Source organism: Pezoporus flaviventris, unplaced genomic scaffold, assembly GCF_033815535.1.
Source record: "Pezoporus flaviventris isolate CSIRO_AGI_PZ_B2104156 unplaced genomic scaffold, CSIRO_AGI_Pfla_v1 ptg000005l, whole genome shotgun sequence".
In the NCBI taxonomy this organism is placed as follows: Eukaryota; Metazoa; Chordata; class Aves; order Psittaciformes; family Psittacidae; genus Pezoporus; species Pezoporus flaviventris.
The window spans coordinates 800,248-821,676 of record NW_026892553.1 but is presented as its reverse complement, the minus strand read 5'-3'; the positions used below and the strand labels follow the sequence as shown (position 1 = coordinate 821,676).

Sequence of the window (21,429 nt, the reverse complement as noted above, 5' to 3'; positions counted from 1 at the left end):
CCCCTCTGAGAGGCACCGGGTGCTGTTCTGCTGCAGGAGTGTGTCAGCCACAGCGGATCTGGGGCTCTGCCGTGTTGATACTGCAGCGCTCAGCCTGCGCTGGGGCGATGGAAAGAGACTGTGTGGTCCCCCAGCCCAGCACTGAGCATCACCATGACCCAGTGGAGGCAGCACCAAGGGATGGGCTGGGGCTGGCCTGTTAAAAACCCCCTTCCCACAGTGCTGGTGAGGCTTTTGTGATGCCCTGAGGCAGAACGGGACCACGGCGGAATAAACACGTGTCAGAGCAGAGCATGAGGGCAAAACGCCTGCACCAGTGACTCACAGGGGAAATACGTCCCAGTGACACAGGGGTGGCTGCCACCACCCACGTGCATGGCAGGGACTGTCCCCACGGCTCCTGCTGCCCTCACCCCCATGGTGTGGGCTGAGTCTCCCCGGGGTGTGGTGTGCCAGCCCCCACGGGACATCTGAGCATCATGGGCAGATCTCGGAGCATCCCCACCACCCCTAGTCCCATCATCCTGCTCTCCTCCCATCTTCTGGCTGCTCAATAGGACCTGGGTTTCTGTCGGGGAGGCAGATCGGAGGCTGCATTATGCAGCGTGGGGAGAGACAGTGGAAAGTGTCCTCAAGTGTGACCTGCCCTGCACCTGGCTCCTGCCTTTGCTCTCACCCCTGACTGTGCAGGATCAGTGCGTGCTCAGCAGATCCCTGATGCAGCACAGCCCCAGGCTGGCAGATGAAGTGACCAGTATCCTCCTGATCAGCATGCCAGGAGCCAAGGGGTGAGGGAAGACACTAAAACCGTCTCATTTCCTGCTCAGACAGTTGCAACAAAGCGATACGTGGCCCTGCTCCACACAGACATCACAGGGAAGGAAGGGATGAGCAGAGCCCCACGTTCCTCCTCTCCCTGAGCTCCTCCCAGTCATCTCAGTGCTCACGGGGAAGCTTTTCAAGGGGGGAACCTGGACAGAGCATCCCTCAGAACCAAATCCCCCTCAGCTGCCCCGGGGTCCATCTCCTGCCTGCCCCAGAGCCACTCACCTGCAGGGGCACCCAGGACCCAGCCAGGCAAGGGGCTGAAAAGCCCCATCCTCTGGGTACTTGCTCCTGGGGCTGCTGCGAAGGGCGGTAACCAGAGGAAGCATCACCAGGGCACATCCATCAGGAACTGGGACACTTGGAGCAGCATCACCCACCACAGCCTTTCCCAGCACTCTGGGAACATACACACAACCCGGCTCTGCGTAAGGGAGCCCTGTTTGCCTCTTGTTCCTGTAGGTGAACCAAGAAATACTCTCTGTAATGCATCTTTAGGGCAAAGTAGGTGGCTTTTGAGCATCAACAGGAGCAGAGCAGGTCCCGCAGCACCACAAGCACAGGGCCAGCAGAGCAAGAGGAGCAGGCAGTGGCTCATCTGCCCTAGCACATGGAGGTAAAAGGAATGGACTCCGTCCTCCTCTTGCACCTCCACATACTCCAGAAGCCAAAGCCATGTGATGGGACATCTGAGGAGCTGCCAAGGCTACTTGTCCACCTTACAGCTCCTGAGCCTCCAGTACAAGGCTCCAGCCCTCCTCTCCTGCCCTCCATCCGGGTCCGGGTTGGCTGGATCCATCCCCATTGGAGCAGCCAAGCTCCCTGAGAGCTCTTGGGGCTGCTCCAGAGAAGCAAAGGCTCAGGTTTACCCACAGGAAAAGACTGGACACATACAGAGACAAGCAGACACTTCCAAAGCCTTCATACAAACACATCCCTGTACAGCTCAGCCTTTTTACACTATTTACAGCAGCAGCCGGGGCACAGGCAGGGGTCGGGCTTGAGGCTACTAGTGCAAAGCAAAGGGCCAGCAGTGGTCGTCACTGCCTGTGACACATCTGCCACGGGAAAAGGCTTCCCTGACCCAGGAGGGGACACCAAATTCTTGCTGACACATTGCACGCTCATCTTCCTCAAAACCAGCCAGGGTTCTCCTCTGGCTTCAACAGTGGCACAGACTCCATTGACCCCCCAAGTCACAAGAGATGGGCAAAGCCTGCAGTGCTGCATCCAGCTTTGGGGGAACAGTAAGAGAGGGATGTGGAGCCGCTGAGCAAGTCCAGAGGGAGGCCATGGAGATGCTGCAAGGGCTGGAGCAGCTCTGCTCTGGAGCCAGGCTGAGAGAGCTGGGCTGGGTCAGCTGGAGAAGAGAAGGCTCCTGAAGGGGAGACCTGAGAGCAGCTTCAGTGCCTGAAGGGGCTGCAGGAAACCTGGAGAGGGGCTTGGGACAAGGGATGTAGGGACAGGCCAAGGGGAATGGCTTTAACCTGCCCGAGGGGAGACTGAGCTGAGCTTTTAGGCAGAAGCTCTTCCCTGCGAGGGTGCTGAGGCGCTGGCACAGGGTGCCCAGAGAAGCTGTGGCTGCCCCATCCCTGGCAGTGTTCAAGGCCAGGTTGGACACAGGGGCTTGGAGCAAGCTGCTCTAGTGGAAGGGGTCCCTGCCCGTGGCAGGGGTTGGAGCTGGATGAGCTTTAAGGTCCCTCCCAACACACAGTCTGGAATCCTCTGTGATCCTCCACCAAGAGCTCTCCTCATCTCGGCACTGGCAGAATCCTGCAGGAGTGGAGCAGGGTCCCCATAGCTGGGGCAGTCTGTGGTGGCTGGCACAGGGCATCACCCTGCAGGCGGTGGGGCAGTAGGGGCGCAGAAGCAGAGGGTGTATCAGGAATACACGGGGCTCATCTGCTGCAGGTTCTCGTCTCCAAAGTCACCACCGAAACCACATCTCACATCTCTGCAGGACAGTGAAGGGGGGAGAAGAACACTGGTGAGATGGCTACTGGGGGCAGGAGGCTGCTGGTGCTCCGCACCCCTCCAGGCAGCACCAGCAGCAGGATTAGAGCAGAGACCTGCTGGGGGGCTCCTGTTCTCTTAGGAGGGCTCAGTGCCAGCAACAGCACCACCTCTCACTCGCCACCACCTTATCTTGGGCACTGGGGAAGGGAACAGATTCTGGGAACTGCGACTTGTGGGGCCTGCCTAGAGGGAAATGCTTCATTTGGTTTAAATCCAGTTCCCTGCTTGGGCTGTCACCCGGGGACCCCTCTGGGGAGGGAGCACAGCCTCTGCCTCAGCTTCCCCAGCAAGGAAGCTAGCAGGGAGCAGACCCCCATGGCAGGGCAGGGCTGGTGGAGATGCCAGCGCAGCACCACCACCTGCCCCAGCAGGGCCTGGCCATGGGCTGGGATTCCCCCTCTGCCACCACAGACACCCTCGGGAGCAGTTCCTGCTCTGCACATGCACAAGTTTCACTTCCACAGGCACACGTCAAGCGGTGCTTATCGAGTCCAAATCCTCCCTTTTCCTCCCTCCAGATGGGATATTTCCACAGAGCTGACTTTGCAGGCTGGGGAATGCCACAAGGGGAAAACACACTTTTCCATCTCCTCACTGTCCCCCATAGCAAAGAGAACCCTCCGTGCAGCAGTCACAGAGATGCTGCAGGCAGGGCAGAGCCACAGGGTCTGCAAACCTTCCGAAGGTGCCAACAGCTCTGCAGATTGTGCTGCTTGGCACCTTTCTGCAGTGGAATTCCTGTCCCAGCTGAAAGCACTTGGAGAGGGATGGGGGGGACATCCAGGTGAGCCCCCAACAAAAGAAAGGACAGAAGGATCCCACCTGCAGCCAGACCCAGGCTCTAACCCTGCAGCCGGAGCCTCGCTGGCAGCAGTGCTGGGCCAGGCTCTGCCAAACTGGAGGTGATGAAGAAGTCCCATCCCAGTGTCCTGCCCCACTGGCTCAGGGAACAGCAGGATCCGAGCTGTGTTTGTACCTTCCAGCACTTTATCCAGGTCTGCAATGAACTCATCCAGCTCCTGCGTGTCACCAAGCTTTGCTGGTGGAGAGAAACAGAGTCAGGTCTCTTCCATTCCCCAACATGAGAAAGAAAAGATCCTACCCCTTGCTTCCAAGCACCACTGCTGCAGCTGCCTGCTGTGCCTGTGCCAGCCAAGAGCTGCCTGAAGGCAGTGGGAGGGGGTTTGGGAGCTGCATCCATAACAGGGACCTGAACTGCGCAGTTCAGTACTAATCCCAGCCACACACCCCCAGGTAGCTCCACATCACCCATTCTGCTGCAGGATGCTCCTGTCTGCACACACACCTCAGAGCTGAGAATGCTATTGAAGGCAGCATGGGCAGGACTAACTGCCTGGAGACATAGCATTTCCTGCCCCAAAGCATATCCAGTAGGGCTCCACCAGCACCCCTCCTGGGGCCAGCCCATGGCTGTGGAGCTGAGACAAACGTGAGGGGGAATCCCCAGCAAAGAGCCCTTCAGACAGCCTGCTCAGCCTCACCTTTGGAGGGGTAAGCACTGGCTGGGGTGTTAAGGTCCTCCTCGCTGCAGTTGAGGCTGCTTCCTGGGGACGTGCTGGTACCTGCAGTTGTGAAGCATCAGTCACCAGCCACAGCCACAGGCACCTTATAATAAAGCTGCAGGGGCAGGGACTGATCATGCGCATGGCACACAGCCCTGGTCCACCCTCGCTCTTGGCCCATCTGCTCTGCCCCTGCTATGAGGACTACTTGGGAAAAGGAAACTGAGCTGCTCTGCCAGGTCCAACAGCACCAGAGGTTGCCTGAGCACAGCCAGGGTTATTATAACGAAGCAGCTCCCTCTGAGCTTCGGGTTATCTCAACCCTTGTGCCATTCTGCAGCAGCCAATGCAGCAGATGTTGGCAGCCCCTGGGTCAGCAACCCATGCCCACGATGGGCCAGGTGAGCAACTCGGAGGCAGGACCAGCAGGAAGCTCGGTAGTTTGCCACGGAGGTTTGCCCCAGAGCTCCCAGAGCTGCTCCATCCCGAGGGACACCATCCCCTCCAGGACTCCTCCTCGCTGCCCAGCCCTGACTCACTCTCCAGCTCATCGATGCCGCTGTCGTACACCCTGGTCCCTGCTTTCCTCTTCAGCTCCTCCAGATGCTGCTCGTACTGACGCGCGGGGCCCCTGTCAAAGCCCTCCATCACTTCATCAAACTCCCGCAGCAGGTCACAGAGCTCGTCGGCCATCGCTGGGGACGAGGCCAGCCTGAGGCAGCACCGGCACACGGCGGCCCGGGGATGCTGAGCTCGGCGGCAGCGGCGGAATCCCGCGGGTCTGCGGGAAAGAGGCGGGGAAGAGCCGATGGGGGCCGCGCTCGCACGTGGCGGGGAACAGGACACGGCCAGAAGCTGCCGCCGGAGCCCCGCGCTCCCTCCGCCCCCGGGAATGTCCCAGCAGGGGGTCCCGGTGCGGAGCCCTCCGGGAGCGGAGGGACCGGGGGGGGTGGAAGGAGACGACGGCGCAGCACTCACTGTCGGGCGCGCTCCGGTCCGGCCGGCGGCAGCGCGAGCTCCGCCGATCGCGGCCGTTTTAACCCCGGGGCCGCCCCGGACGCTGGGCGGAGCGTCCCGGAGCCCCCTCCCCTGCGCACCGCAGTGCTCCCACCTATCCCCTGCCACCGTGGGTCCGGGGGCGGTATCTCCCCTGTCCCCCCACGGCAGGACCAGGGATGACATCCTCCCTCCCCGCCCCCGAACTCATCTCGTGACACCCGGGACCCTCGGAGGTGGGGACAAGGGGCCTGAGGACCTTGGTCCCGAGGAGCTGGGCGGCCTAAACCCAGCCACGGGGATCCACCCTAGGCGGGCAGCTGCCGGCATCATCTCTCCGTCCCAGCCCTGCCTCCGCCCATTCCTTGCCTCCATCCCACCCCAGCTCCCTCCTTAGCGCTGCTGGTCCTCTGCATGGTGGGATCCCGGGCCAGGCTGGCTTCTCCCTCAGCTGGAAATGTTCTTGAGACCTTTACGATTCCTGCCAGGTGCCCTTTTCCTTCCCTGCATCACCAGCCACCAGGATGTGAAGTCCTGTAGGATGTTTCCCACATGTCTTTGCTCTCCTTTAACTAAGCTCCACAGAACACACCATGTGTTCAAGGCCAGGTTGGACGGGGCTTGGAGCAAGATGCTCTAGTGGAAGGTGTCCCTGCCCGTGGCACGGGGCTGGAACTGGATGACCTTTAAGGTCCCTTCAACCCGAACCAGGCTGGGACTGTATGAAATACTGACGCACACCCAGCAGTGACAGCACAGGGTGCTTTTGAGGGAGAAAAAGCCTGTGTCCTTCTCAGGAAGCCATTCCTGGGTTCTGCTGTTGCTTCTCAGTGCTGGGCTGCCCTCCCGTGGAGTTCGTAGCAATATCCCCGTTGGTAGCCAGAGCAGTTTCTAAGCCTTGTGATGTGTACAAAGACCCAACAGGGATTGTTGCCTTCCCTGTAGTAAGAATGACCGCGGGCTTCCCCACAAGCCCTCTTTTGCCCATCACCCCTCATCTTCTCCATGTGATTCCATGAAAAAGGGAGTCTCTGCCACCCTCTAAATACTGGAACATGGGGATAAGGTGCACTCTGAGCCTGCTTTTCTCCATCCCACGCAGGGAAGGCTGCCCACATCACCTGCTTTTTTCTTGGGTTCCAAATTCTTGGTGGACCTTGGAAACAGCTCCGAGAGCTCCACCACCGAGGGAACACCTCATCCTCCTCAGCACATGGCTGGTAACGGCCTCAGGCTGCCAGGACTGCCAGGAGATAAGTGTCACTGCACCACATGGGAACAGCACCACCACCGCTGGCAGTGGGCCGAGGAGCAGTCACCCTGACACGCCAGAGGCTGCCTGGGAGGAACGTGGATGGTCCCCAGAGGTGCAGCTCTTGCAGGTGGTGTAATCCTGTAGTATGTCTGCGCAGAGCAGTGTGGACATGGTGCTGTTACACAGACGGTGCTCAAGTGTGTTGGTGGCCTCAAAACCTTCAGCAGGCTCATGGTACCCTGAGTTTATCCGCTCCTGCAGACCCAACGGCACCACTCAGCTCCAGAGCTTATCACTGCTTGTGGGGCTCTCAGCAGTTATCTCTCAGCACATGCTCCTCTGCTGTTCTCCAGCGACTGCTTCTCCACCTGCCCCAACTGTACCCATCCACAGGGAAGGGACCTTTTCAAACAACTCATCCCTGAGCAGTGCTGCTGCTGTACCCTGAGAGAGGGACCACCCATCGCAGATGCTGCTGAGGCTGTGGTGGGACTCATCCTCCTCCTCTCATGAGTGGCACAGGAATGCTCCCGCATCCACCACCAACCTTCCTGATGTTACAAATGTGGCCAAAGCCATAAGGCTCCTCCAGGCATTGATCCTCCTCTCACCCTCCCACCCTCCCTCACCATCATCCTACCTGCCTGCCCTCTCTTCAACTGCATTTCTTTGGAGGCAAGATCTCAACTGAACATGACACTTTCTAACCCAAACCATTCCATCTCTGTGATTCCGCCAGATCAGCTACAAATGCACATTTGCACATAACCAGCCAAGAATTCCAGTGCCTGAGAAGCAGGAACAAACCAAACCAGCCATTTCACAGCCAAAGATCATGAAATGACACCATAATGTGTAAAATACATCAGAAGGTCTAACCTACTGAATATGAATTTAAGCAAAATTGAAGTTTATAGTCCTCAGAGCATACTGTGCTCTCCTGCTACACCAGCCATGTATTTTGGGGTTGATACAGTGTTTTACTATCTGTAACATTAGCAATCTTAAACAGGGTTAAAACAAAGAAGAAACCTGTGATTCAGTCTGAACGGAGCAGGCTGGGGTGTCTTTGCACCGGGGTTGCTGTTCCTGTAGCTCCATGGGCATTCCTCCAGCTCCAGGAGAGCTTTCTCTCCACACAACAGCACGTGGTAAGTGATATCCCAAACCCCAGCTGCATTTTCCATCCTCACTGCCCTGCTAACATTCCCCATCCACTCGGCGTCAGGACAGTATCCTCCTCCTCTGCACAGCGGGGCTCGGCCCCAAGGTATTGCTCCCCCATCTCTGTAAGCCGCCAGCCTGACCAGTGCCTGGAACTACACCAGATGGGATCAGTTCTGGACCTCCAGGTCGCATCCCCCAGTCTGTCAGACACCAGCCTGCTGCTCTCCAGCCTGCATGCCATCGGATTGTCCGCTGGTGGCAAAGGGGCTCCAGCAGGTGCTCATGCTCCTGTCACAGCTCCACTGCTCTGACATGGCACAGAGGACGTGGCTCGTGCAGAAGGGTTGCCAAGCTCCCCAGTCCTGTCCGCAGTGCAGAGGGGCTGGCCCAGCACTGCTAGATGCCAACATCCAGGTTTAGGAATGAGATGCTGCTGTACAGCTCCGCTGAGAGAGAGCTGCTCTCCAGGCTGCGGGTGCACTCTGGCAGCAGGGATGGAGCGTGCTCCTCTCTTGAATCCTCACTCTCTGTGCTCCTAAAAGTGAAAAGAGAGAGATGTGCTATTTGCAGACTGCTTCCATTGCCAGTTTCACACCCACACAGCCTCTAGCAGTGACTCCAAAGATTTGCCATCTCTTCGGACAGTCCCAAAAGGGATGTGAGGACAGACAAGCAGCAGGAGCATAAGGTAACCTTACAGTTCTTAAGGTCTGTGCTCTGGGAACCCACTTTGTACAGGACAGTCCATGTCAGCTGAAGGAGTCACCAGCTCTACAAGGAGACTCAAGACTGCTAAGCTGCCCTGCTTCACGCCATAGGGGAGCAAAACACCTCCTCTGTTACATGCCATGATCATGGGCTCAGATCATGGGACATGAGACCCTTTTACTCCACCTTCTTTACTCACAGGGAAGGGCATGAGCTCAAACTCTGAGCCTCTCTGGGACTTCCCTCACAGCCAAAAAGCAGAGGTAAAGACCCAGCTGGCAGTCACACACAGACCCGTGCTCACAAGACAGGCAGAAAGTGTACAGGAGTTCAGACAGCACCAAGGGTGAGGAAAACCTGGAGAAGGCTGTTGATGGAGCCAATAATGGAGCGAGCATCAGTGCGTGGTCCTGAGAGGCTGGAGCAGTGGAGGCCCACGAAGATGTGTGCAGTGGGGGAGCACTGGTGCAGAGTAGGTTTGGGTGAAGGAGGGAGCATAGGACAGACTGGGCAGGAAGAAAGGAGAATAAGAAGCTCCAAGGGATGGAAAAGCTGGGATGTGAAGGTGCTGAGGCGCTGGCACAGGGTGCCCAGAGAAGCTGTGGCTGCCCCATCCCTGGCAGTGTTCAAGGTCAGGTTGGACACAAGGGCTTGGAGCAAGCTGCTCTAGCGGAAGGGGTCCCTGCCCATGGCAGGGGTTGGAGCTGGAGGAGATCTAAAGCTCCTCCAGCCCAAGCCAGGCTGTGGTTCTGTGGTTGCGTCTCAGCGGTGGGTGCCAGCACGGGCAGGGTTTGTGCCCCTGCAGCTGGGCAGGGACTCACGGCGCAGCACGGAGCCTCCGGCGCAGCAGGTACTTGATGATGTCGGGGTCTGTCTGGAAGAGCCTCCTGAGGATGTGTTGCTGCATTTCGGGGGACACCTGCCCGGGACACACAGACACGCTCGTGGCACCTCCTCTGCAGGGCAGGGAGGGCAGCGAGGGGACACCAGGTCCATCCCTGCTCACAGACACCCTGTGCTGGGGTGACTTCCCACGCACCACCCAGGCCTGAGCAGGTCTCGGCCCTGCTTTCCCCACACCAGTCCTGCTCCTTTGGCTCCCTGCAGACCTGACTGTTGCTACAAGGCTTTTCTGGGAGCTGAAGTGTCATGTTCCCACAGACCCGCAGGGAGGGGACATTTCTGGTACTTCTTGGGAATTTCCCGGGTCCTTTCCTAAAACCAGGGCCAGGAAGAATGCTCAGTGTATGCTCCTGCTAACCCAGAGGGCTCTGCTGGGGCTTCCAGAGAGCTGCACAGGCCCCATGGGGCTGTCCCCAAGGAGAGCAGCCACTTCAGCTACAAGACCACTTGGTGCCCACCTGCACTGCATCCCATGGGGACAGCTTCCCTCTTCCTGGGTCTCCCATTTCTTCCTCTTATTTCCCCCCCTCACTGGGACTTTGGCGGGGGGGTATCAGTTCAGAGGAGCTGCTCCTGCACTTGCTGTTTCCTGCCCCAAATGAGCTTGGTCAGATGTCACTGGGGTGGAAAGTGACAGAGAGGAGGGGATCTGTTCATGGCACGACTCAGCTCTGCCTTTACAATGCAGTAACAAGCCATCCCAAATTAATATTTACAGCTGCCATGAGGAATGAATCCCGTTTTCACAAGCCAACTGGAGCAGGGCAGTGAATCTATCCTTCCTTCTGCTCCTATTAGAATTGTTCAGAGGGGAAGGACAGGTCTAGAGAAGCTGCCCTGAGGAAGCCACACGTACCATGAACAGGGTCTCGTGATGCTCAATCAGCCTCTGGAGCACCAGTATGACTGCAGCGCTGTCCTCATAGTTCATAGCAGCAGCGTCTTTCTCTCCAGGCCTCTCTTTCTGCAGGATGTTGGGACCAAAGATCGTGGCCAAGTTTGAAACTGTCATTTTATTCCCAGGAATCTGGCAGGCAACCATGAAAGGAAATCACACGCTACAGATGCACCAGCAGGAGAGGTCCCGGGATAGCCTCACCCCCCTGGTCAGGAACATGAGCTGCTGGGTGATGCTAGGGTGTTAATACGGCTCCAGATTTGGTCCTCCCTAAGCCCGTGGCAGAGCCAGCCCGGAGAGACCCGCACATCAGAGCCTCCATCCTCACGTCCCCCACTTCCACCACCGCCACCAAAAGGCAACACCCCTTTATCCTTATTGTCATCTCCGGGACAAGACCAGCGCCTCCGAGCCACAGACCTGGCTCAGATCGGCAGAGAAACACCCACCCACACACACCCACACCCACCCACACACACCCACACACACACACACACACCCACACACCCACCCACACACACACCCCCACACACCCACCCACACACACCCACCCACACACACACACCCACACACACCCCCACACACACACCCACACACCCACCCACACACACCCACACACACCCCCACACACACCCCCACACACACCCCCCCCCACACACACACCCACACCCCCACACACACACCCACACACCCACCCACACACACCCACACACACACACACACACACACACACACACCCCCCCACACACACACACACCCCCACACACACCCACACACCCACACACACACACACCCACACACACCCCCACACACACACCCCCCCCCACACACACACCCACACCCACACACACACCCACACCCACACACACCCCCCCCCCCCACACACACACACACCCCCCCCCACACACACACCCCCACACACACCCCCCCCCACACACACACACCCCCACACACACCCACACACACACACACCCCCCCACACACACACACCCACACACACACACACCCACACACACACACACACACCCCCACACACACACCCACACCCACACACCCACACCCACACACACACACCCACACACACCCACACACCCACACCCACACACACCCACACCCACACACACACACACACACCCCCACACACCCACCCACACACCCCCCCTCCACCCCGGAGCGGGGAAACCCGAACCGCGCACAGGGACGGAGCCCGCAGGCGCCGCGCAGCCTCACCTCGCGTCCGTCGGGGCGGCGGGAGCCCCGCGCGTGCCGCGCCACCTCGGCCAGCAGGAGCAGGAGCCGCCGCAGGGTGTCGCTGTGGCCCGGCGGCAGCAGGAACAGCAGCAGCTGCAGCGCCCCCAGCTGGGCCGTGCCCGCCATGGCTGCGCACAGAGCGGAGCCCGTCGGTCCTCCGGCCCTGCGGGGACTGGCGGCTGCCGCGGCCCAGCCGGGCAGGGTTGGCTCCCACCGCACGGCCCCGCAGTCCCTGACTGCCCCCGGGCAGAGGGATGCGTGTAACCCAGGTATCAACAACCAGCCCCAAAGCACGGAGGGCAGCATCCGCAAGGGCGTGAGCCAGCAGCGCGTCACTAATCCAGCGGCTCTCAAGTGGATTTGGTGAAGGAGGGTAAGGAAGGATGTGGGAGCCAAGCAGAAGCTGGGCAAAGAAATGGAGCAGAAACCCTCTACAGGCCAGAAAACCTTAAGAGATCAGGCTCAGGTTCCATAATGCAAATTCCATGTCTAGGACTCCAAGTAAAAGACACCAAAGGAAAGCCATTGCAGCCACTTCCAGCCAGGATGCAGTACTGCCCTGCTTTTCATCCCCATTTTCCTGACCTCCCTAAGGATACCCCATGCTGAAATATGCCCAGTCTCATGTCATACTTATCCCGAAGAAGCTCCATGCTGTGTGCCCACAACCAGCAGACACGTGTGCAGTCCCATGCCTTTGCTCAGGGGTGATTTCAGCAAGAATAAGGTCAGTTGACACTCCTGCTTCACAGTGCACATGTGCTCTGTGCTCAGAAAACTGAGCTTGAGGACAGAAGATTGCTTTGTACCTTCCACTACATCCCTGCACACCCTTGTTCCCACCATCATGTGCCCTGTTGCCCCCCTGACATGGCACAGCCTGGTGACAAGCTGCTCATTTCTGATGTGGAAGCAGGGATTCAAGGATCTGGAGAATCAAACCTGAGCAGAGAAGGATGGCAAAAGGAGAACAAAGAGGCGGTGAAGGAGACGAAGGAAGAGCAATTCTGGAAACTGTGGAGACTGCCCAGAAACCCAGTCACCCAGAATGTGGAGGGCAAGGATTTGTCAAGGCACCTTTCAGCAATACAGAGTTGTGCTGGGAGCTGGTAGTGCACCAGGGAATTACTCAGGAATTCCCTTTTTGCCCCCTTACAAAAGCAGCAGTGGAGGATGGGCTGGGCAGAGGCTCTGCACTGCGAGTACTCACAGGCTGTGCTGAGGAAGGCTGAGTAGAGCTCTCTGGGAATCAGGGGATCCGGCATGTCTCGAAGAAACTCTTTGAGCAGAGCAGCCACATCGTGAACACTTTGATGCTCATCCAGGAACACGTCCAGTCCTCGGTCAAACTCCTCCCTCAGCTTAAAGATGGGAGAAATGAGAATAAAGCAAAGTCAGGTCTTCCTCTTTATATGAGCCATGCTGTCAGGATCTGTTCCCGTTCAGAGCTACCACAGTGACAAGGGCCTGCAGGGACAGGCCAAGGGGAATGGCTTTAACCTGCCAGAGGGGAGACTGAGCTGAGCTCTTAGGCAGAAGCTCTTCCCTGTGAGGGTGCTGAGGCGCTGGCACAGGGTGCCCAGAGAAGCTGTGGCTGCCCCATCCCTGGCAGTGCTCAAGGCCAGGTTGGACACAGGGGCTTGGAGCAAGCTGCTCCAGTGGAAGGGGTCCCTGCCTGTGGCAGGGGTTGGAAATGGAGGAGCTTTAAGCTACCTCTCTCATTCTGGGATTCTGGGATTCATTCCCCACCCACACAAGCATCCATCCCTTGGATGCTGCACCGCCATGGAAGATGCAGTAAATGTCTCTTTACCTGCTGAACTCTTTTCTTGGAGCTTCCGACTCGGAAGATGCCCACAGTGTGGAGACCTGGGAGACACAGAAGTGAGTGCTCTGCATCCCCACTGCTGTCCACTACCCTGAGCAGTCCTGGGAGCACCTCAGCATCATGATGTGGTTCTCCTGCACTGTCCATGAGGGGTTGCATCCGTCCCACTCCCAGCAGAGGGAGTAAGAAGAAGGGGTTTGGAGCCATAAGATTTTCTGGGGTTGCCTGTGGGTCAGGGAGGAAGCCTCATCTCTATTCACTGTGAGCTACTGAATTTGCAGGGGGAGTTAAGGCCAGAGTACACCAGATCTTAACACCAGGAGATGTGTCACTGATACACCTTCTCAGCCCAGATGCTACACCTAGTCCAAAGGACTCTTCCCAGGTTTTGGTAGCATTCCCTGCCCCAGGAATCAACTCCCTCCTCCCATCCTGGGGAACGGCCAGGGCAGGAATCCCCAGCCCACCATGCAGGATGGGTTTTACGAACCCACTGTGGGACCCAAGTACTTACCGTGCATCTCAATGTGTTTGCAGCATCTGTCCACGATCCGTGGGACCTGCCAGGTGATGGGGTTGAGGCTCAACACTTTCTTCTTGCCCAGGCTCCTCCCTGGACCCAGCTCATGTGGGTGTGACAACTGCAGAGCCTCCAGCAGCTTGGAGGTGTTGTCACTCAGGTCAGTGATGGAGTCCACGGACATCGCGCCCTGTGATGGAGCAGAGGTGGTTCCATCACTCTGCAGCCTGGGAAGTTTGCAGGAAAGGGAGGCATCACCTCCAAACGGACACAGGGGTCTGCAGAGCCTCTCCGGGGTGTCAAGAGAATATTGCTTCATGTGCACTGCTCCTAGTGCAAGGTGGTTCTGAAAGCCTTGCTACTGCAGCAGACCCTATGCCACAGGCAGACATGAGGAGAGAGGAAAACTGTATGGGGACAGGCTGAGAGAGCTGGGCTGGTTCAGCCTGAAGACAAGAAGGCTCTTTAAGGGGAGACCTTAGAGCAGCTCCAGTGCTAAAGGGGCTGCAGGAAACCTGGAGAGGGGCTTTGGATCTCCTCCTATCCCTGTCTCCCTCTGGAGAAGGTTTTGGCTGGCTGGCCATGTCCTTCTGGTGACATTGGCTCCATAAGGGGCAGTGAAGTGTCCCACCCCTCACAGCCCACCTCTGGGGGGAGCTGGGGCACCCCATGTCCCTGAGGGCAGACAAGACCAGCATGCAGCACCACATCCATTAAGACCAGACCCTAAGCCACACTGGCTGTGGAGCTCAGCACCCTCAGCCCAGCACCATCACCGCCCAGTTCACAGCATACCCTCCGCTGGCGCCAGGACTCGCTGCTGGGCAGAGCAGGGGGAAGCGGCTCCTTAGGGAGGGCCCCACAGGGCACCAGGCTCCTGCCCATCCTCTGGTGCCTCTGGGCCTGGAATGTCCTCACGGTCGCCTCCACCTCCAGGCAGAGCCGGCGGCTGCTCCTCACCGCCTCCTGCAGCTGCCGGTGCACTCGGTCATTGGCGATGACCTGGGAGAGCGGGATCCCGAAGGTCTGAGGGGAGCAGTCTAGGGCAGAACGTGGGAGCAACAGAGCAGTGTCACCAGCAGGAAAGAAGAGGGGGAGTCCAGTGCCAGGGCTGTGTGTGCCTGGGTAGAAGAATGGACTGACAGAGCAAATACCAGGATACTGTGAAGGGAGAGTGGAGAGGACAGCAAATAAAACCAGTTCCATACACGACAAGGAGATCTGTAGCATGAATCCAGGACGAGAGCCCTGAATCAGTGCCCTTGTCTCCTCCTGCTCCCTGCTCCTCCTCAAGCTCCCCAGGAGCACCCAGGAAGAATATCCCCAGGGCACGATGTGGTGGGACTCAGGGTGCAGGGCAGGCAGGAGCTGAGCAGGAGGGCACAGAGAGGGAGACAGCGAAGAAGAGGAAGGTGACCCAGGAAAACTGGCCTCCATCCACGGGCTTGCTGCAACCTGTGCCCAGTTTTCCTGAGCTTTCCTTCTTTCAACTGGTTACAGCCTCATAGTGTCTGTGAGGTGGAAGCTTTATAAATCACCAGAAGTATTTGATGCAAAAGATTCTCAACAAGTTCTAACCTCCAGTTCCAGTGTAAGAACCTCGGCTACATCTGCCCCAGAACTGTCACTGTTGATAGCATTGTCCCCAAATGACTTTTCCAGAGGACTTTGTGCTGGTGTGAGGAAAATCAGTGAATTCCTCAGAAGCAACCTGCTCTAGTGGAAGGTGCCCCTGCCCATGGCAGGGGTGGAACTGGAGGAGCTTTAAGGCCCCTTCAACCCAACCCCGTTCATGATTCCCAACTGGCTGTGCACTTCAGTTCTCCCCAGGTTCGTGGCTAACATCCACAGTAAAACAGACCCTGAAGCAGCGAGACCAGGGGTAAAATGAGCAGATAGAAACAGTGATGTGTGTACAGCTTTACAGCTCATGCACACACATCCCTTTCAGATGCTCTCATGCTTCTACATGTATCATTACACCCCTTCTGGAGAACAGCCAACACGGGACATAGCTCTTGCTGAATGTGGGCATCTCCCATCAAAAATCACCAATTCCACTTGCGAGCAGGGACCAGGCATGGGCACAGGGGGGCTGCTCACCCTTCTTCTCCTTCGAGAAGCTCTCCAGCTTCTGGCGGATGGATTTGCTGCCTTTAGGTCTGGCTATGAGGAGAAAAGAAAGCAAAGGTTCTGCATCATTAGGCTCGTTTAGTACCATCTCCCCTTACAGCCATTTGCCTTCCACCCCCTCGCCCCAGAGCATGGCCACAGGCACCTCCCATGGTGGACGGATGGTGTGGGGCTGCTGTGGCCGTGGCTCAGAGGATGCCTGAAGCACCCTGTTGCCATGGCCCAGAGGATGCTGTTTCAGCCGCCTGCAGGAAACAGCCCCAGAGATTGGCACCATCCTTCCTGAGTGAAAGGAAGTGCTACGGCAAGGGGCCCAGATGGGTTCTCACATGTGGAAGAGCAGCAGGAAAACTTCAGCTGCCCAAAGGCTGCAGCTTAATCCTGTTCTGGCCACCTTTCAATTCTGTATGCACCTTGTACATGACTCGGTATCGATGATGATGTTCTAGCAACTGCCTAATGACCCTAGAGGATGCCCTAATTCATCCTCCGAGGCCTGGTCTCCACACTGGAAAAAGGAATCCAGCCCTGGAAAAGCTTTTGGGAATGTCTGACAGAGCACAAGGACAGTTAGACAAAACATCCCACCGGAAACCCATCTGGCCCTGGGGAGGCAAGTGCTGCTCCTCAGCATTCCCATGTTGCACATCCAGGGGCAGCAGCCAGCAGCAGTGAACTGAAAACTCATTCACAGCCTCCCTTAAATCCTTCCAGGGCACATTGCCCTATTCTGGCTTGTGCTCCTTATTCCTGTGGAATTCTCTTCTAGAAACAGCCTGTGTAGTTGTTTGGGTTATGGTGTAAGATTTAGAGGCAAGTTATAGCAGTCGGTATGAGCAGCACGTGCATGTCACTACATCAGTCATTCTGCAGCACCATTTGCGTTGTTTCATTCAAATGACCAGACACAGCAGGAAGACAAAGAACAACCCAGAGCTAAGTGAAGGTCGCCCAAAGTCTGGTTCACAGTGAGGGGGCACACACTGTAAACGCTCAGCCTCAAGCTGCCTGGAGACACAAGCATTACAAGAGGTGCTTAACGCCTTTTTGTTAAGGAAAATATCAACTGTGCAATGGCTGTTTGTGAAAGGCAGCAGGAATTTTGTGTGGGCAGATGCTGGGGGCAAGCACACAGATGAATGGAGCCAAATGGAGACCATGCAGCCCTAATTCAGGTGATTCCAAACATCATGAATTTCCCTTTACAATGCTGGGATAGGAAACTGATGCTGCAGGTGCAATAGTTCCACACCTAATCCTCAGCCTCTCACGCTGCCTCGCAGCCAAGGAGAACAATGAGCAGGTAGAAACCTAAAGGCTGTGAAGATGGAGAAAGGAAAGGAGGGATTCCCCGAGAGCAACCGCTTCCTTCAGGAACCGGGTGAGCACAAAGAGCAATGTGCAAAACACACACAAGGATGAGGTGAGGACTCTGCAATCCCTGCACTTATCCCACAGGAAGAGGAGCTCATTGGACAAAATGCAGCACACTTAAAAGGGAATGCTGGAGGTTTTGCACTGGAGAAGCTGCTGTTGCAGGCTATTGCTGAGAATGGGATCTCACAGCTCAAAATGAGCAGGATGTTTGTGGTCTGAGTCCCCAGGGACTCGAAGGCAGAGTGGTCACTGGTGCTGCAGCCCTGGAGCAACTGAGAGCTCTGGGAATGAGAGGGGAGCATCTCCTGCCCTACTGGGACGGCAAAACACAGCCTGGGGCAGAGGAGGCGTTTCAAGGTGTTCTGTCCACTTGAATAAGGAGTGAACCTGGCAAGGAGTCAGCTATTCCCCCACTCACTGTCCTTGCCTGGTTAATGTGTAGATGGCAGCTACAGGAACCCAGACCGTGCCTCTGTCTATGTAGGCCAGTTCAGAGGAGCTCAGTCCCTCTGGAGCTTCTATATTTATCTGTCCATTAATTTCAGTATCACGTCTTTAGCCTTGCATAAACCCCATTCCAGCATCAGGACTTTGTGCTGAACATCAATCCAAGAAGCAAAGCTTATCCCATCTCAGTGGCATTAAGACAGTCCCAGTGGAAGACCTTGCCAAGGCATTCTGCATCTGGTTTGGATTAGGGGATCAGAGGCAGACAACAGGCAAGGTCACATTCTCACACTCCTATGGACACACAAACCCTCCTCAAAAGGCTGATGAGGTCTTTAACGCTCAAACCAAAGCAGGGGAAAAAATATAAAATGGACCAAAATGTGACGCAAAAGCCTTTCCATAAACATTTCTTGTTAGGAAGAGCGGGAATGGGGATGAGCAGCACGAATGGCTCAGAGTTCCCCTCCTTCAGCAGCAGCCGTCCTCACCCACTCCCTACCTTTAGCCAGGCTCAGATCTCCCAGGAGCAGCTTCTCCTGCAGCTGGTACAGGGCAATCTCTTGCAGACTGGCTCTCTCCAGCTCCGAAAGGCTGTGCAGGGGCACAGGCTGCATGTCCGTGCTTTGCCCTGGTAGCAGAGCAGGGATGAAGGTCTCTGAAAGGCATAGATAAAGACAGGAGAGTGAGGAGCACAGGGCAGAAACTGGAGGAGCTGGAGCAGGACAGGAGGAGCTGCTGGGAGCGCTGCAAGGTGTCTGCACATGAAGGGGACGTGGAGACAGCCCTCAGCTGCTGATGGCTTTTGGGTGTGTGGATGCTATACCCAGAGCTCCCACTCTGCTGAGGTGGGTGTAGGGGTTTCCTCTGAAGGGAGCTTCGGGATTTAAGTCATAAAACACTACTAAAGCCTACAAAGCAGCTCACATCCCCCCAAGCCACACTCATTCCCCTTTCCCCACAAGCTCCTCTCTGCCTTTCCCCTCACTTTACATCGGTTTGTTTCTTAGCTTAACACTTGGCACTGAGCCTCATGTCCTGTAAACGAGACCCTTAGAGCAGCGCCGCCCCAGCACCTGCACCCCCAGCACAGAGCTGGGTGCTGCCCCAGCCCTGCACCGGCCTGGGCACCCACGAACCCACCACTGCCCAAAGGGCAAAGAGCAGCAGTGAAGAGGAGCAGGGGCTGCGGTTACAGCGCGGGCACAGAAGATGCGGTCAGAGCAGAGGCTTCCGAAGAAGCCTTCCCACAGACGGCTTCAAGGCAAAAATAAAAACCTGGAAATCACCAACCGGGAGCCCATTACCACGACACGATTAAAACTGGGTCTGTTGGTGCCCACGACTGCCTCACACACTGGACTTGGGGTAACTCACCCCGTTAGAACTGCTGTGATCCTGCTTTCACGGCAGCTACGATAGGCAGCAGACGAAGCACCAGACTTGACCGAGTCTGAAGCTCAGGGGCTACGTTACCAAAGGGCTGGGAGTCATGATACCCAGTTACATTTCAGGTGGGGCACAGCCCATGCAGGTATTTGTGTTGGCTTAAAAAGGGGCGTTTTCATCATTAAACAGCACCAGGGGCTGTCCTTTAGGCTCCCCAGGTTGCTTTGGCCATCCCTCAGCCTTCTCCCTCCCAGGGCAAGCTCAGCCAGCAGCTGTGGGTGCCAGGCACAGCCTTCCCTAATTTTAACCCCCTGGACAGAAATCTGTGGAAGAAGCAGCCCTTTAGGAATGGATTTTATTGTCTCAACAGGGCTACATGGAAGAGGTCAGTCTTTAACTAACTGGTCTAGCCAAGCTTTGCAAGCAAAGATCCTGGAACATGAGCTGCCCTGGGAGAGCTGGGGGCACAGGTAAAACATTGGTTGTGACAGAGAAAAACGTCTCCACTAGCCTGCAATAGCTCCTGTTCCTGCCACACCAGGAATGAGGGAGAGCAGCAGCAGCACCGAGCAGCAGCCTCAAGGCAGGGAGGGAGCAGCTCGGCCACCAGCAGATGATGCAGTTGGACAGACAAACCCCAGGACAGATACACGGAAGGGAATTACCTTGCTGCAAGTGACCATCACAGCTTGGGCAGACCCACAGGCACAGCCCAGCCTGAGATGGGATGGTCAGAGTGGGGTCAGGGAGGATGCAGAGTCAGGGAGGATGCAGCTGCCGTGGGGCAAGGAGGAGAAACCCCTATTAGGAGAGGGAGCAGAACAGAGAGAAAGCAGGAAGGAGAAGACAGGGCAGATAAGCTGCTGCTTATCTGCCACTATGCAAGCATAAAACACTCTGAGAATAGCCCTGGGCCACTATCTCCTGCTGTCTGATGAACTCACACTTCAACTGTTTACCCCAAAACCCTGCCCTTACTGCTTGACACAAGTGTGACAACCACCAGCCTGGCTGGCAGCTCCTTGGCTGCCCCTGCCCCGAGGTGGGTGATGCCCCACGGAGCCCGGGTGGGCAGAATTCGCTCCAGCCTGGGCAGGCACTGGGGCTCCAGCAAGGAGCAGAACCAGAGTACGGCAAATCCCCTTCAGTGGGGGCTGCCGGAGGAGTCTCACTAACTCGAGAACAGGAATGAACTGCCTCTCACGGTGAGTGTTAACACGGCATTAGCAGTGCTAACATGGCATTGGCAGTGCTAACATGGCACTTCCTCTCTGCAATGACTTCCCCTGCTTATTTTTAGGACTAGGGCTTATTTAAGGGAATCTCATGGGAAAAGCTCAGCTCTGCGGCCCCTTCCATTCCCAAGGAGCTGCAGTTGCTCCCCATTTTCAGCAGCAGTAGGATGGAGCAGAGGGATGAGGTTTACCTTCCATGCAGGTGCAGCAGCACCCTGGGCTCCTTCTCTGCTTCCAGCGATGGGTTTCCAAGCAGCGGTCCCACAGCCTGCAGGGGAATGTTCCTGGTGCCGCCAGGAGAAGAGGAGCCGGGAGGAGCCGCTGCAGCTGAGCCAAGGGGAGGAGAGGGGTGATGAGAATGTGGGTTCCTGCCAAAACAGAGCAAGCCCGAAGCAGTGTGGAGAGAGGGAGGGCGGGGGCAGAGGGAAGGTTCAGCACTTCCCACGCCTGACGGTGTCTGCGCCTTGGCAAGGATCCATGATTGCTCAATCCATCTCCATCCCATGTCTTCCCCTCTCTTCCCTGTCAGACCAGGGCACCCAGGAAGCATCTGCTGCTCTGGCAGATGAGACCTGAAAGGGAAATCAGCCAAAGAGGGCCAATGGATGGTTTCCACCTTGGCTGCTCCTTCACAGCTGTCACAGTGACCAAACCCCTGCTGCAGGCAGGCAGGGCCTCCAGACACCACCCTCCACATCCACCGCAGCCCTGCAAAGCTCCAGCACTGACAAGCTCACAGATAGATGTGCTGCACATGTGGGCTACAGACCCCAGAGAGCCTTGCATGTACAGCAACCTGCTTCCCTCAATACAAGCACAGGAAACCCTTCACAGGCTGCTCCAGAGCTCGCATTTTCCCTGCGTACCCATCCTTGTCACAAAGTATGAGCTGGTGCAGCTGTGCTGCACAAGGTGTCAACCCCAAATACTGCCACCAGCAGCAAACTCCATCTGCTCG

General features: G+C 56.9%; 2 protein-coding genes across 6 annotated transcripts; both read right to left on the bottom strand.

The window, feature by feature from the left end:
* Window positions 1–1,778: 1,778 nt before the first annotated feature.
* Window positions 1,779–5,430, bottom strand: LOC133265244 (regulator of cell cycle RGCC-like). 2 transcript variants are annotated; one of them, XM_061445546.1, is made up of 5 exons: window positions 5,343–5,430; window positions 4,904–5,059; window positions 4,344–4,424; window positions 3,818–3,880; window positions 1,779–2,779 (listed from the first exon to the last, which is right to left on the bottom strand). In XM_061445546.1, the coding sequence occupies exons 2-5, from the start codon at window positions 5,055–5,057 to the stop codon at window positions 2,772–2,774; spliced, it is 306 nt and encodes a 101-aa protein (XP_061301530.1). In that variant the 5' UTR covers window positions 5,058–5,059; window positions 5,343–5,430; the 3' UTR covers window positions 1,779–2,771. The 2 variants fall into 2 exon arrangements, with proteins under 2 accessions (XP_061301530.1, XP_061301531.1); XM_061445547.1 differs by lacking the exons at window positions 1,779–2,779; window positions 3,818–3,880 and having other exon boundaries at window positions 4,421–4,559.
* A 2,003-nt stretch (window positions 5,431–7,433) lies between these two features.
* On the bottom strand, window positions 7,434–21,099 carry ARHGAP36 (Rho GTPase activating protein 36). Of its 4 annotated transcripts, XM_061445601.1 has the most exons (12): window positions 20,663–21,099; window positions 18,350–18,505; window positions 15,994–16,056; window positions 14,686–14,930; window positions 13,885–14,080; window positions 13,356–13,411; window positions 12,753–12,903; window positions 11,522–11,670; window positions 10,250–10,420; window positions 9,312–9,409; window positions 8,848–8,996; window positions 8,179–8,317 (listed from the first exon to the last, which is right to left on the bottom strand). In XM_061445601.1, exons 1-11 carry the CDS (start codon window positions 20,667–20,669, stop codon window positions 8,888–8,890), a joined length of 1,401 nt encoding a protein of 466 aa, XP_061301585.1. In that variant the 5' UTR covers window positions 20,670–21,099; the 3' UTR covers window positions 8,179–8,317; window positions 8,848–8,887. The 4 variants fall into 4 exon arrangements, with proteins under 4 accessions (XP_061301587.1, XP_061301584.1, XP_061301586.1 ...); XM_061445603.1 differs by lacking the exon at window positions 8,848–8,996 and having other exon boundaries at window positions 7,434–8,317; window positions 13,885–13,930; window positions 20,663–21,096; XM_061445600.1 differs by lacking the exon at window positions 8,848–8,996 and having other exon boundaries at window positions 7,434–8,317; window positions 20,663–21,093.
* Between the last annotated feature and the right edge of the window lie 330 nt (window positions 21,100–21,429).